This window comes from Solanum lycopersicum, chromosome 1 (genome assembly GCF_036512215.1).
Source record: "Solanum lycopersicum chromosome 1, SLM_r2.1".
In the NCBI taxonomy this organism is placed as follows: Eukaryota; Viridiplantae; Streptophyta; class Magnoliopsida; order Solanales; family Solanaceae; genus Solanum; species Solanum lycopersicum.
The window spans coordinates 83,008,241-83,025,227 of NC_090800.1; the positions used below are offsets into that span (position 1 = coordinate 83,008,241).

The 16,987-nt window shown below is 30.3% G+C and overlaps 1 protein-coding gene across 1 annotated transcript; it reads left to right on the top strand.

Annotated features, from left to right (window-relative positions):
* Positions 1-10,648: 10,648 nt before the first annotated feature.
* On the top strand, positions 10,649-16,547 carry LOC101255034 (exportin-2). The gene is made up of 2 exons (XM_004229944.5): positions 10,649-13,781; positions 16,135-16,547. The coding sequence occupies exon 1, from the start codon at positions 10,837-10,839 to the stop codon at positions 13,762-13,764; it is 2,928 nt and encodes a 975-aa protein (XP_004229992.1). The 5' UTR covers positions 10,649-10,836; the 3' UTR covers positions 13,765-13,781; positions 16,135-16,547.
* Positions 16,548-16,987: the final 440 nt, after the last annotated feature.

A 16,987-nucleotide genomic window follows, 5' to 3' on the forward strand; every position in this document is an offset into this window, starting at 1 on the left:
TCTTACAACCTACAAATATTTTTTAGGCCAAAGTCATATGCGGCCACTCAAACTTGTCCCGATTATTCATTTAGATACCTCGACTAGACATACTACCTATTGAACACTTCAACCATTCTGAATTTGAACCATTTGAACATATTTTCGAGAATAAACAAAAAATAGAGAATGTGTGAAATACACTCGCGCTGACATGTCAATTTGACCAATCAAATAATGACATGTGTTATTTTTTAATCTAAAAAATTATTTAAACATTATATTATAAAGTAAAAAAAAATAAAAAATTATTTTAAAGTAAAAAAATAAAAATAAAAAAGTAAAACCTACACACCCACTTCCCTGCCTTCAACTAGAACAAAACATACATTTCCTTTAACTCCATTAATGGCGACCCCCCCCCCCTCCCTGTACAGTTCCATCTTTAACCCAACAAATTTTTTTTTATCAGCTTTTTTATTAATTATAACTTTTTACTTCATCTCGTTTTTTAGGTAGAGAAAGATGGGAAAAAGAATCTCTTCGAAAAATTTATAAATGAAACAAAATGCTAAGAATTTTGAAACCATTAGAATGGTGGAGGAAGAAGATAACCACTGATACTAAGAATTTTGAAATCATTAGAATGATGGGGGAAGAAGATAATCGCTGGTGTATGGGTATGGGGGTTGGGGTGGGGTGGTGGGGTTGATAGAAATGGGAAAGAAGAAGAAGACAATTGTTCTTCTTCTTTTTTGTTAATTTTTTTTTAAAAAAAATTAACTCGGGGGTATAAATTAAGAGAGAAACAAAAGAAAAATATTGTTTTTAATAAATTAACGCGCTCAAGGAAAGTGAATTACACGTTTTTTGCCATGTCAGCATTTTGTGTCTAATAGAAATGACTTTTGAACAAATAAAGTGTTCAATTGGCACAAGAATTAGTTGAGGTGTCTAAATGAATTATGCGGACAACTTTGAATGACTGGATATGACTTAAGCCTACTTTTTATATTATGATTATGATACCATGTTATTAGTTTTACCATAATAAATTAAAATTAATGAGTTATAAAATATATTTTAAAGCTGACAAAAAAGTATTTCTAAAAATAAAATAAAATAAACATAAAAATTAAAATAGTACTCTATAATTTATTTAGCTAGGACAGTTGGTCAAATAGACCATTGATAAGTAAGAGCCAAGCTAATTAGGACGGATGAACGAATATTTTTGTCGACAATTCCGATATATAAATAATACATTGCATGCGTAATTTTTGAGAAAATTATAAATATAAAGTATAATATTTTAGTGCTTTTTGTTTGAGACCGCAGATGGGGCTATAACTTTGCTTTGATTGCATTCATTTATTTATATATAATATTAAATAACATATTCCATACGATTTTAAAAATTATTCAAGAAATAAAATATTAATTTTATATTTATCTTTTACGATGTAGCTAACACTTTATTTATTAATTATTATTTTTATAATATTTTCCTTCCCCAATGAGCAAGAAAGTGATTATATCATGTGAATATATGATAGAAGTAAAAAGGGCTAAAGTGAAAAGCAAATCCTAGGTAACAAAAGTATTAATTAGGCATTTCATTTTTCCAATTTAAAGCTTTTGATGAAGATTAAGGGACAAATAAAGCTTTAACAACACACAAATAGGCCAAATTGATTAGAATCTAAGGCTCCTGTAATTTATTCCAAAATCAATGTGCTTCATTAAGATGTGGGGTTACCCTAACCACTATTTTTTTATTACTATAATATAATTTAACAATATTTTTTTTAAATAAAATAACCTATAATTTTCAGTCATGTAAGTACGTGGACCCCACGTGGGTCCCATTTGTTAAGTCATTTAAATCATAATTTATGTAATACTCAATATTTTTCAGAAAGAAAAAAAAATATTGTAGTAGTATTTGTTTAAAGGAAAAAGTTTAAATTTACTCATCTGTTATTTAAAAAATAGGAAATACTTAATTTTACCTTCCATTATACTTTTTTTTTCATCTATTAGAACTTTGGTAAATCTAAAATAGTTGTGTTTCAAAATGGTACAAGAACAAATTTAATTATTTTGCTGTTAAAAGAAAGAAAACATATATATATATTACAATAAATTTTATTTTGTTAAAAGAGATATATTTTTCATGAAATTATAATTCTTAACTAATTTTGAATACGATACTTTATAATTTTGTTGCACTACCACTTATCTCATTACATTTTTGACTCAAAATCATAACTTTAAGATTGAAAATACAGATGCTTATAACAACTCTCTCTTATCTTCCTATAAACTTTAATCATGGCTAATATAGCTCAGTTAACTTCCGTGGTTAATAAAAGGGATTAGAGCTATAATTACAAAAACGTGATTACGTAAGCGGTAATCAGGGATTTGTAGTGGGATTATAATGGTGATTGATTAAATCGGCAAAAACGTGAACAATCTGAACAGGAAGAAACTCGTGAAAATGTAGATGAGACTATTTCATGACATGTGACCCAAAAATAAAATTTGTCCCACAACTTGCTTTCTATCAAAATAATTAAGTGGTTACAATATTTTCTTATAAATTAATATTTCTCTCATTTGTTATATTTAAATAAATAGATGAATATTTTTATATAAATTGAAAAACTTAATATATAATAATCACTTTGCTCTTTACTTATTTATATTATTTTCATTTAAAATATGTCAAATTAATATTTGACAAAATTAAAAAATTGCGGCATTCCAATTAAATGTACCTGTATCGTCTAAGTACGACTACACACTAGGCTTGACTTTTAAGTCAGATTTGTAGCTTTGCTATATTTTAGATACAATTGCTAATTTAATATTTACATATTCGGATCTCATTTTTTCGTTTAAAGTTTTTCACTTGTCAGAATAAATTAGCTTGCACATTTTTTCTTTCACTCGATTAAAAGCGTAATTTCTATTTTTTTAATTGTTGACTCGACTTGAATATCTTATTAATAATTACTACAACATATAAGTAATTAAAAGCACATATTTTTAGTCATTACATTTTTTAATTATTGACTCGACTTGAATATCTTGTTAATAATTATTACTACAAGAAATTTTGTTAATATTTTGCATATATTTCATAAACTATCTAGATAATATTATAAATCATAATAACTATAACTAATTAGTTAAAAGTATTCTCAAAATTTCATCTATCTCAAATAAACTAAACTAAAGAGGATAACCAATGTTATTTAATAATTTAGGGAAATTATTATGTGTATTAAATTGGTAAATATGAAACATATTTTCACTCTACAAATAAAAGAGTGAGTTTTGGGGGGTGTGAATGAAACACGCGGATAAATTCACGTGAAAAGTAGAGTAAAATGCGTCACGCACCGCCAGCTTGGCCGTCACGCCTTTTAGGTTTTTTCTTTTATGACTGAGTGACTACATTTCACCTAATAATAAAATTCTTTGTTACAAAAAAAAAATACTGAACACGTTCACAACAGTACTATACTTCTAGTAATTCCTCTTTACGTGGCACTCAATCAACAAACTCACTAAAACGTGTCCTCATCTCAATCACCTCGAATTCGACCAACAAATAATTCTCAAAACTAAACAACCATCTATACTAAGGCCCGTTTAGATGGGCTTAATAAAAACAGCTTTAAAAAAATACTTTTGAAAGTGTTGAAATTTATTTTTAAAATAAGCAGTTATGCGTTTGGATAAAAATGCTGAAGTTGTTATGCCAAACGTGAAAAGGGAAAATAGAAGAAAGAGATATTAGGGTTATATGGGTAATTTGGAGATTGTATAAAAATATTAAGGGCAAAAAGATAAAAATGTGGTCAACTTAAAATAGTCTATAAGCTAAAAAAAAAAACACCCCTACCCCAGCTTTTAACTTTTGGCGTAAAATAAGTTTTTTTTAACTTAAAATAAATTATTTTGAATATTGCCAAACAGTTAAATAAGTCAAAAACCAACTTTTAAGTCAGTTTGACCAGCTTTTAAGCTGAGCCAAACAGGCTCTAATACTTCTTATCTTTCAAAAGGATAACCTATTTTGAGAATTTAAGAAAAAAAGATAATCTATTTTAATTTTTTTTAAAAAAAATATTAATTTTATAGTTCTAAATTTAATTTATATCAAATATAACAAAGTATCTTTTAATTTTGTGATTTTAAACATAACACTTAAAAACTTAAAGTTAAAATATTATCAAAAATAAATAAATCATTCTTTTTGAAACAAACTAAAAAAAATATCTTATTTCCTACGTTCACTATTATTCATCATAGTAAAATCATGTACAATCATATATATATATATATATATATATATATATATATATATAAAAGGTATAATTTAATTAATATAACTAAATTATCAATTATTATTAAAAAATGATTTGTACTCTTTAAAAATAATAAAAATTACTTTTTTCATGTTAAATAATTTTATAACTTTAAATTCAATTTTTACATTGAGGGTAAAATTGTTTATAACTTTAAATTCAATTTTTACATGAAGGGTAAAATTGAAAAAAATGATTAATTATTTCTTAATTGTTTTAATTTTGAATAAATATATTTAATATTTTTGACAAATAATAGTGGACAATTCATTTTAACAAATTAAGAAAAAAAAAATTTTACTTATTTAATTCATTTATTTTATTATTAATAAAAATAGACTAACTATATTACTAATTATTTTTTTAATATGTGTATTAATTCAAATAGATAAATAATTAAAAATAGAGGGAGTATATATATACTAAAAGGATGAGACATGAAACACGCCTAGTAGGCTATAGTAAAACTATTAATTATTCATCTATCAGATTATTCTGTGTCCTTATTTATTTGTGAAATAATCTAGTTTGAATTTCTCTGTTACTTACAAAAGAATATTTCTTTTATCTTACTATGTTTATAATTTTATTAGCATTTAGTTAATACCTTTTTGAAAAATAGTGAGTAAATATGTTTAGCATTTTATTCTCTCCGTCTTATTTATATGTCGATTTTATTAAAATTAAATTTTCTTTGATACTTTTTTTTACAAACCAATATATAAATGAATTATTATTCTTAAGAATATGAATTTGATAAAGATAAAAAAAATTAAATATTTAATTCATGTCTATTAATTAATTCAATTATTCAAAATAAATTAATTTACCTTTATTATTTGTTGAAAACTTAACTTCAAGTTAATAGTAAGAAAAAGAAAAATCATAAACATACATAAATCCTAAGGGTTCGTTTGGAAGGAAAGGATTTGGTATAAGTGGGCGCAATTACTCTTCCTGTCATGTTTGGCTGGCTCATCCAATTAAATTACACTTTTCAATTCACAAGGAAATCAACTTTAATTTTTTTTTCCTTTTAATTCTATCTATCCTTTTCTGTTTTCATGTATTTTTTTTTATTTTAATTTAATTATTTTAATCAAACTACTTAATTTTATGTTTGTTTACCGAAAACCTCACTCGAAGCGAATGTCAAATAAGAGTATAAGCATAAACATATAATTCCTTAAAAACGTGAAATTTAAAATGCTGATGTATAAATAGAAATAAAGAGAGTTTAACTAATAAGGATAAAATGAAAAATATTTTATACACAAAATTATTTTCTTAATAAATATGTCAAGTTAAAATTACACACACGTAGACATATACATATACGCACACCTGCTCCGCTTTACATTAATTTTGAAAAACACTTCAACCCTCTCATCCAAGTTTAAACTTGTCCTGCTTTATTTTGCATAGCCTTAAATCCACTCTGCACCGCTTCGTTACCATGACTTAGTAGCGTAAAATAAAAATGGTGATGAAAAACACGTGAATGAGTTGTATGAGGCACGTGATGTGCATTGAATTTAGCTGAGAAAATGCATTTATGTGTAAATAAGATAGGCGTTGGGCATGTGGGGCATTTCCCATTTTGAGTCTTTTAGGTGATGCTGATGTAACAACAGAATCGTGTCGTCCGTGTTCATTTCAAATTACAATACCAAAAACCCATGTGAATCCTCGCTAAAATACAATTTTAGCCAGCTAACTCTTCCAATTTCATAAACGCAATCTACTTTTATTTTTACTAGTAAGACCCTCCTTATTTTTACGGATTTAATATACGTTATTTTTTAAAAGTATTAAATATTATAATTTATATGTATATAAATTTAAATAATACATATTTTTTTTTGTTTCAATTTGTACGATAAACATAGAATTCCTCTAAAATAGTTTAAATTGTTAATTTATTATAATTTATAATATTTTTTATATAATTTTAAATAATATATATTGCTTTCTTTATTTTATTTTATGTAGCACTGCTAAAATACAGAAAGTTAACTCAATTCTTTTTCGTGTCTTTCAATATTTCGTGTTGTTAATTATAATGATTTATAATATTATTTATGTAACTTAAAAACATATAATATATTAACAAAATTAAATAGAAAAATCACAATAGTTCCATTAAACAAATAATCAAATTGACTCTTTGTCCAGGAAGCAAACCTGTAAACTATCAGTTGGTTCGTATATTATTTTTTAAAATTTTTTTTTATTAATAATGAATTAAGTAAAAACACACTGACAAAGCTGGACGAGAAAAAATGGAGAATAATTCCACCACAAATTTGAGCAGCAGAAATTTAATAAAACATGCACAAGAATTAGCTTATGTGGATCATTGGACAAAAAAAATTAAGAACCAAATTCAATGATCAAAATGCCATCGCCAAAATATTAATAGTTGTCTACTAATAATTTGGAAGATTTCTTAAGAAATAAAAAAAAATATGGATAATATTATTATATTATTATTTAATTTTATTAAGAATTTAATGTTTTGTCAATATGTTAATATGTTAGATGTTAAATAATAGTATATGATAGTAAAAATAAAATACACACCAAGATAAATTATTTTTTAATTTTAAACTGAACAACTATTATTAGCATAGTAAATAGCTATTATTAGACGAAGAAAGTATTTTTTAGTCTAATAATAGTTGTCCACTATATTAGTATTCAACCACAAGTGTTTATTTTATGAAATCAGTAAATAATTTTATATTTTAATTTTGAATTTATCTTTATCTTTAATTATATTATTTCTCTATTTGTATGTATAATTCACACTTTTTCTTTTTAGATTTTACTTCCATTAGGAAACTATGTAAGTTTATAATTTTATTTTTATTTAATATTTTTTAACGTCAATTTTTAATAAATGATAAATAAATTTATTTTATATTTTTAATTTATTTGTTGAAATTTCTTTTTCAAAATCTGATTTCATAGAGTAATGTAATGACGGGAGTAAGTAGTCATTGTATAAAGTAATTACAATGAACATTAATCACTTACTCCCTACTCTCATTTATATATCATATTTTTACTTTGCATTTGCATTAAGAAATGATGTAAATTTATCTTTTTAGTCTTATTTAATTTTTTTAGAATTTAAGTTTTCGGTCAATGAATACGAATTAATTTATTTAACCAACGAACATGAATAATTTACTTAACTTTTCTAAGTTGGTTAAATATATGTTTTAATGCTAATAAACTCACAAGGTAAAAAAAAATTAATTTATGCATTGATTTTATGAAATATCAAATATTATCGATCAATTATTTATTAAGAAGAGATGACACATAAATAAAACAGAAAAAATATTAATTTTAAATTGATCAAATATCTATTTTAAGACTAATAATATTAAAGTATAATAGGATGAATACTGTAATTGACACATTTGATTTTATGAAATGAAATAATAAAAGTGATGGACCAACGGTCTATTATAAAATTACTCCTTTTTAAAACTTTTAAAATAGTGTAACAAATTAATAATTAACAAATATTATTTGACAGATAACTTTTAAGCACAGATGTTTTTAGATTTCAACTAGCATTATGCTTCTATGGGAGTGGAATTTACATATTAAGATATAATATAATAATTATTATTATTTTTTTTTTTTGTAGGAAAATGATGTGATGGAAAAAATTAAATATTCCAAAAGAAATTTCTACTTTGTTATGTGAAAAGAAGAGAAAGAAGGCAAGTCACACTGTTCACGTGCTCCTTGAATTTGATGGCGTGAGAACTTCACGTGATCCACCCAACCGCGCGCACTTGGTCAAAAGTTATGTTTTTGTTTTTTTTTTTTCAAATAATTAATTGAACTTGGTCAAAAGTTTTTAAATGTCGTAGCGAAATTTGAATCTGAGTGTTGTGGCCCTTGTGGGTGGTTTCAATAGTTTGTACTAGTAGCACAATTACTAATTTATACAGTTTAGGGATACACAGTAAATTATGTCCTAATTTATATCAATTTATTAATATATTTTTTTTTATAAGAGTTAATAATTGCACGTGTACCTCACTCTATGTCGTGAATGATTATGTGATGTTTGTTGTGTACTTTCGAACTGTTATCTGCAAATGTGTACTTCAGTCCTGGAAATATACAGGCAAAACAATTTTATGCATAAGTTCATTGAATTAAGAGAATATTATTTTGGGAATCAACTGTTTGATACAGACTTGTAATGCAAAATACATAATGAATAAATTTATAAAAATTGCTTGAATGGGGGTGTATACACTTTTCTCAAACAATCAATTGATGAGTGGATCCCAAATTTGATCTGAAAATGATAGGACATGTATGCTCTTCAAGAGAGATTTCGCCATTTTAAAGCCAAATGCTACGAATATAAAGTTGTTGAAATGTGAGGGTAATATTAAAGTGAGAGAAGTCGATACATATTTGAATTTGGTGTAAATTATTAATATTGCTTATTAATTATTTATAATTTTAAAAACACTTATCTACTTGACCAATTAAATTTAAATACGCTTTTGATATGTCAAAACATGACACAGATCGATGATCTCAAACTCTTATGAAGCATGAGATCTAGATAAAAGAATCGAGAAATACTTCTAAACTTGGCAAAAATTTAATAGAATATTTCAATCAAAATACAAGATCAGGCTATATTTAATTTTAATTAGTTAAGTAAAGATATATTTTACAAACCGTCAATAATTCAAAAATAAACTATTAATTCACGCCGTTTGTAAGATTGTTTCCTATACCCCCTAACAACAGAAATGGACTATCTTTTGAAATACATGGCCATGTCATAAATCAACGAAAAAAATGAGTGTATCGGCCTAAATCACAGAAACTTTAAAAAAGGGAAATTTCGTGGATAAGTAAACATATATATACAAATTAATTATGATTTTTTAGGAAAAAATTATGCGTCCTAGTTTCAGTTATATAAAAAACATGTAATTTTTGAAATTTGTAGTTTGTACAACATAAGGTGTAAAATTGTTTAAACTTCAGATGTTGAGCTTGTACAAAAATAAAAAAAAATCAATTCAAACTAACCTCTTTATATAAATACGAATGAAAATAACTCAATTATACATATAGACATGAAATATACAAGCGCACACGCAAATTATACAAAATGGGGTCGCCGACAACAGCTTAAATTATAGCTATTACCATAAATATGTAAACTATAACTAAGAAGCCTAATCAAATTTACTATAGTGGCTATTTGTTAAATTTCCTCTAACTTAAATTGTTTGGTGGGCTCAAACGTGATCCAACACCATCCATCTAATGTTTGTATTTTCAAATCCAAAATTTAATTATCTTTGTCATGTTCATATATCATTCCGTGAGCAATATTAGAGCCATATGCATATTATTGATCATAATATATTATTTTACTTACTAGTTGACGATTACTATGTCAAATCTCTAATTACACAAAATATTTATATAATGCCAAGGGAGAGGAATAAGGAAATAATACTGAATTTGTATCATTCGTTTGGCCTACTTATGAGTTATGATGCATTATCATTTATCGTCCTTTGATGAGTGAGTTTTTTTTTACACAAAATACTTGGTATATTATTAGGGCTAATACGTTGAATATCTTCAGGATATACAATTCACGTATTGTATCTTAATAGTACCTTCCGAGTGTATAATTATGTGAATTGTATATCACTGAAGTATACAACATATAAACTGTACTATCAAATTATTTAAAATGCATGAATTCTGTAAATGGACATATAATTTTTTGACTCACACTTAGGTAATCATGTATAAGTCCTTATTTTCTTCTTTGGGCTTTTTATAAGTAGGACTCTATTAAGCTTAACAATGAGTAACATCAAACAAACATTAAGAACATTATTGTTATTCATGAATACGAGTGGAAAGAAAGACGAGCATTGTTAGTCTTCATAGTCATTTATTGACACCCCTTAATATTATACTAGATTCGGTATGATAGTGTGTATATATATCTCTTTAAGAATTGAGAAAAGAAAATTCTAAAAAACACGAACCACATAGATCATATAGGAAGTAACCATTATTTTTTTTTTTTTTAAACAGAGACAAATGAGTGATCAATATGTGGAAATTAAAGTAACAGGTCCTTTGAGCTTGCCCAATAGCCAGTCCAGGTAAAGGAAAAAAAACATGATAGGCCCAATAAGAAAATTACATGTCCAGGCCCATTAAGAAATAGGCAGCTTAAATTCCAAATTCCCCCTAATTCCACCTTCACTCAGTTGTTCAAACTTTGGAAATCGCAAATCCATCGCTGGAAAAGGTAACTCTTCAATCTCCATTGCTTCTCTTCCATTTCTTCCTTTCAAAATTCCCACAAAACCCTATAGTTGTATCTATATACTAAACGTATTTTTACAGATTATACTCTTCTTCCGTAGAATCTCTGTAAAACCCTAAAATGGAGTGGAACCCTGAAACCGCACAATTTCTCTCCCAATGCTTCCTTAATACGCTATCTCCGTTACCGGAGCCTCGCCGTCGAGCTGAAACAGCACTTTCTGAGGCCTCCGAGAGATCTAACTATGGTCTCGCCGTGCTTCATCTTGTAGCTGAGCCTTCTGTTGACGAGCAGATCCGTCAATCTGCTGCTGTTAACTTCAAAAACCATCTCAAGGCCCGTTGGGCTCCATCACCTCCTAAAGAACCAAATCTTCCAGCATTAAACCCCATTTCCGACCCTGAGAAGGAGCTTATTAAGAGCTTGATTGTTTCTCTTATGCTTAAGTCCTCACCTAAGATACAATCCCAGCTCAGTGAAGCGTTGGCTGTGATTGGAAAGCATGATTTTCCAAAAGCTTGGCAATCTTTGTTGCCTGAGCTTGTTGCAAACCTTGATACTTTAACACAAGCAAATGATTATGCTTCTGTTAATGGTGTATTAGCTACCATTAATTCTTTGTTTAAGAAGTTCCGTTATCAGTTTAAGACCAATGAGTTGCTTCTTGATTTGAAATACTGTCTTGATAACTTTGCAAAGCCACTTTTGGAAGTGTTTAAAAGAACTGTCAATTTGATCGATCAAGCTGTGGCGTGTGGGGCTGCAAATGCCGCAACCCTTAAGCTTTACATAGAGTCTCAAAGGTTGTGCTGTAGAATATTTTATTCGTTGAATTTTCAAGAGTTGCCGGAGTTTTTTGAGGACCATATGGATGAGTGGATGATCGAGTTTAAGAAGTATCTCACTGTGAAATACCCTGTGCTCGAGGATACTGGGGATGATGGTCTTGCTGTTGTTGATGGACTGCGTGCTGCAGTGTGTGAAAATATTGGTCTTTATATGGAGAAGGAGGAAGAACTGTTTCAGAAGTATCTAAGCGGGTTTGTTGAGGCTGTATGGAGTCTTCTTGTGGCTTCATCTGCATCTTCTAGTAGGGAACGACTTACTGTTACTGCAATCAAGTTCTTAACCACTGTTAGTACTAGCGTGCATCATATTTTGTTTGAAAGAGATGACATTCTGGAGCAGATTTGTCAGAGTATTGTAATTCCCAATGTGATGCTGAGAGACGAGGATGAAGAGTTGTTTGAAATGAACTATATTGAGTTTATTAGACGGGATATGGAAGGGAGTGATCTTGATACAAGGAGGAGGATCGCATGTGAACTGCTCAAGGGCATTGGTATGCATTACAAAGACAAGGTCACAGCGAAGGTGTCCCTTCAGATACAAAATTGCTTGGGCTTGTTTTCCCAGAATCCGGATGCAAATTGGAAATATAAGGATTGTGCTATCTATTTGGTTGTCTCCCTTGCCACTAAGAAGGCAGGTGGTAGTTCAGTATCAACTGATCTTGTAGATGTTGAGAACTTTTTCGGGTCAGTTATTGTACCAGAGTTGCAAAGTAGGGATGTGAATGCCTTTCCAATGTTGAAGGCAGGTGCATTGAAGTTCTTTACTATGTTCCGAAATCAGCTGTCAAAGGCTGTTGCAATGGCATTACTTCCAGATGTTGTGCGTTTCCTTGCTTCAGAGTCAAATGTGGTTCATTCTTATGCTGCGAGTTGCATTGAGAAACTGTTGCTTGTTAAAGATGATGGGACACGAGCAAGATATACAGCAGCAGATATTAGTCCCTTTTTGTTAGTGTTGATGACTAACCTTTTTAGTGCCCTGGAGAAGCCAGAATCTGAGGAGAATCAATATATAATGAAGTGTATTATGCGAGTGCTAGGAGCTGCTGAAATTTCTCGTGATGTTGCTTCAGCTTGCATAACAGGTCTGACAAATGTTCTCAACAGAGTCTGCGAGAACCCTAAGAATCCTATTTTTAATCATTATCTCTTTGAATCAGTAGCTGTTCTTATTAGGAGAGCCTGTGAGAGGGATCCTACTCTTATATCTGCTTTCGAAGGGAGCCTTTTCCCTAGCCTCCAGATGGTCTTAGCTAAGGATGTGAGTGAATTCTTTCCATATGCATTTCAGCTGTTGGCTCAGCTTGTTGAGTTGAATAGACCTCCTGTACCTCAGCACTACGTGCAGATCTTTGAGATTCTCCTCTTACCTGAGTCATGGAAAAAGTCCGCAAATGTTCCAGCTCTTGTCCGATTGCTCCAAGCATTCCTCCGGAAGGCACCCCATGAGCTTAACCAGCAGGGCAGGCTGTCTAATGTTCTGGGTATTTTCAATACACTGATTTCATCTCCCAGCACAGATGACCAAGGTTTTTATGTGCTCAACACGGTTATTGAAAATCTTGGGTATGATGTAATATCACCTTTTATGGGCCACATTTGGGTTTCACTTTTTAACCGGCTGCAGCATGGCAGAACGGTGAAGTTTCTGAAGAATCTTGTGATATTTATGTCTCTATTCTTGGTCAAGCATGGGTTACAGAATCTTGTGGTTTCAATGAATGCGGTTCAGAAGGATGTATTTCAGACCATTGTGGAGCAATTTTGGGTGCTGAACCTCAAGTTAATCACAGGATCTGTTGAACTCAAGCTGACTTCAGTTGCTTCAACAAAACTAATTTGCGAATCTTCAACATTATTGGATCCCAAGGTCCGGGGCAAAATGCTTGACAGCATTGTTACTCTTCTCTCTAGACCGGAGGAAGAGAGAGTGTTGGATGAGACAGACGTTCCAGACTTTGGGGAGACTGTGGGTTATAATGCTACTTTCGTTCATCTTTATAATGCTGGGAAGAAAGAAGAGGACCCTTTGAAGGAAGTGAATGATCCAAAGCAATATTTGGTGGCTTCCATGGCGAATCTTGCTGCTCTTTCCCCTGGAACATATCCGCAGCTTATTAGGGAAAATCTTGAGCCAGCAAATCAAACAGCTCTTCTTCAGCTCTGCAGCTCCTACAATCTCTCAATACTTTGAGAAGAATCCATGTGGTGGTATGCTTTCTTCTTTGTACTTTTTGATTCTGTTTAATTATCATTTTATGTTGTGTAATAGCTATACCTCATTTTTTAAGGATCAAAATTTAATTGTACGATTGGAGTTTTATCTAGATCATGGTGCCCCTTTAAACATTAGACCCATTGAACAGACGATTCATTGAATTTGTCTTAGAATCCTGTGTTTAGGTTGTCGGCAATTATTTTTTCTTTTGCTGCTCTAATTGAGGAAGTTTAATTGGTATAATAGATATGCATGTTACTGATAAACAAAAGATATAGTAATAGATATGCGTGCAGATATTAATCTAATTGTCATAGTGATAGGAAAGTTGTTTGAGTTAAGAGTCTTTTATTTCCTATTCTGCAGTTTTTGTTAAAACTATGACTAACGCCTGCTTATTGAATTCTAGAGTCTGGTCATGTTATTACATTAAGTGCTAAAAACATAAGACAGTTTAACTTGTAAAAAAGGGTAGGACATTTACTTACTTTGGTCTAGCTGCATTGGTTGTTGTGGAAATTGTGATAGTTTAGTGCACCAAGTTGCTGCTATCACATGTCCCTTATGGTTGAAATTTGTTTCGTAAGTGGCTGTTGCCTGTTCATTGAAGTTAATTGCAGTCCGAGATTCTTTTCTGTGATTATTATGGAAGTTGCCAAGCCCAAGCCGTTTCTGCTTTTTGTATAAATAAGCTTTAAGTTATTCATGATGCTGGCCCACAGGTGTAGGAGAAGATTTGGTCTTTATTATATATGCTGATGAACTTAGGCTTTGTCCACTCCCAGGGCTTTTGTTCTATGGTTAAGATAGTATATTGCGGGATGTTCCATCAGCTCACATCATGAGTTCAAAACTTTGTTGGTGGAGAGCAGGTCTCGTATTTAAGTGAAAAAGCCAGAGGAACTTGCCCATTATCCACCAACTTTGAAATCTAAAAGGCCGTATATCTCAGTTATCGGTAGAATATGTAGTTCTTTTTTTTGGAAGATAGTAAGTTGTCTGATGGGGATTTGAGACTTATTTGAAAGACAATTTCATTTGGTACACTGTACATAAACCCGTTTGCACCAAAAAACTTGCAAATAAAAAGATCTAAATTAAAGGGCTAGTATGCTTTGTAAAAGATTAATCTTTAGTTTTTGGTTCCTCGCCCAAGTATTTGATACCCATAGATGCTTCTTGAAATATCGCTCAAGCTGCTTTCAAGGACACATGTCTGCACACTTATGACAAACTCATGGACAAACCTCCTTTTTTTTTTTTTTTTTTTGAGAATTCTTCAAAAATAATTTCTATGCCTCAATCTTTGTCCTCATTTTTTCAGAAAATGATCCAAGTTGACTTCTCTTGTTTGTATGTATTTTGTCGTGCTTCTGGCTTCTGTGTTAGTCTCTCAATTTCCACATTCCTAAATCTAAAGCTGGAGCTTCTAAGTTGGCAATGTCCATGCTTCCTCCTGCCTTAGTTTTGTCACTTGTTATCCTGTTTGCAGGTGTCAAATATGAATCTTATTGCTTCTTCCGTCAATCAGGAATGTGATGCTTTTATGATCTTTGCATTTTGGCGTTTGCCTAATTTACTGACTAAGCTTGCCTAGGTTCTTTGCATAATCCATCTCACAATGCTTTGGCATTACTTTATTACTGCGTATTGTTTAGTTTTCTTGTGTCAGAATATTTGTTACATTTATCACAGTCCCCACCACCACACACGCACACACGATTTCAACTACAAATACAGGGGTTTAGTGCAAGTATTGTGTGTGTGCCTGCTCTTGGTTAAGCCACTGCCCGATTGATGACCTTATACTAAGTAGATGTTTATCCATTAGGTCACTGGCCACGTGCACCATTTTATGGTCAAGGTCAGTTCAGGTGTTTGTATCTTTGTTTATCAACTTCATTATGCTGCTTGAAATCATATGCGACTTCCAGGTTTTCTATTCTTTATAAATTTGAAGGGACATAGTATGACAATTGATGATTTTCTCTTGTGAATCTTTTGGCGGCACTATGATAAGTTGGAGTTGTTTGTCTTCAATTTTGTGGTGTTGACATTGGATCTTCGTTGTTCTCCTTGTATTCATACTTGTCCCCACACACAACAAAAAGGTTGTACTTCTATTTGTGCTTAAGAAATTAAAGTGTGTCAGGCGCCTAATTTTTACCTAGCTTGTCGAATTTTGAAAATGCGTCATCCCTTCATGTTTTGGTTCCTTTATATTCTGTTTTGGACTATGACTTTACTTCTTAAGGTTTTAATCTGTTGTCTGGCCTCTGTTTGTCATTTCAATACATATTTGTGATCTACATTGTATGCCTAATTATTCGGTGGTTGAACTTTCAGGGCCTGTGGTCAAGAAGGCGGTTCATGGAGTAGACAGGAATCTGTTGTTTCTATCCTTGCACTTGTCTGATTATGTTGCTTATGGATGTAACAGTTGATTGAGTTTGCAGCTCGTCTGTTATTTGTTGTGGAGTCAGCATTATGCTTTGAGTTCTCATTCTTTCATCTTCCCGTCGTCAGTGGCAGTAGCCTCTATTGCCACGGATATTTTGGCCAGAGAAAGTCTCTCTTTTTTGTTTTTGTTTTTAGGGGGGTGGGAGTGTCCGAGCATATGTGATGATGGGGGATTTGCTTCATTTAGGATTTTGATATGTTAATGTGCTAAAGCAAAATAGAAATGGTTAAACACCTATAATATTCGGGATTGAGCTGTTGTCATAGTCATTTTGCTAAGATTTTGTTTTTCAACTTCATTTTGAGAATTTGCTCCTTCTTTCAGTGTGTAATTAAACAGGACAAGGAGACTCAATAGCAATTAGTATGTCAAGTTACCATTGAACCTTACCAGATGAAAGTTGATGTTTTCACAGGACAAAAGTGCTAATGACCCATTTCAAACTATTTCATTAAAGCAACCAAAACCGTTGTCTTTTATATAGAATGTAACAAAATAAAATAAAATATAAACGTAACGTCATCTCTTTGGCCCTTCGTTTTTATTAAGTTTTGACATATTTATAATCCCTCTAATTTGCAATAAATCTTTTATAAGATATTATCAAATCATTATGTTCTTTTTTTTATTTTTTCAAAATGTAAAATACACGTTGCTTTAGAGACTGTACCAAGAATAAGAGACCATCCAAACACGATAGATATGATAAAGACAGTTTTCTAAAAAAAGGCCATCCAA

What these genes read in the sequence shown, in the direction of transcription:
- LOC101255034 (XM_004229944.5), top strand. Translation starts at nt 10,837, where the DNA reads ATGGAGTGGAACCCTGAAACCGCACAATTTCTCTCCCAATGCTTCCTT.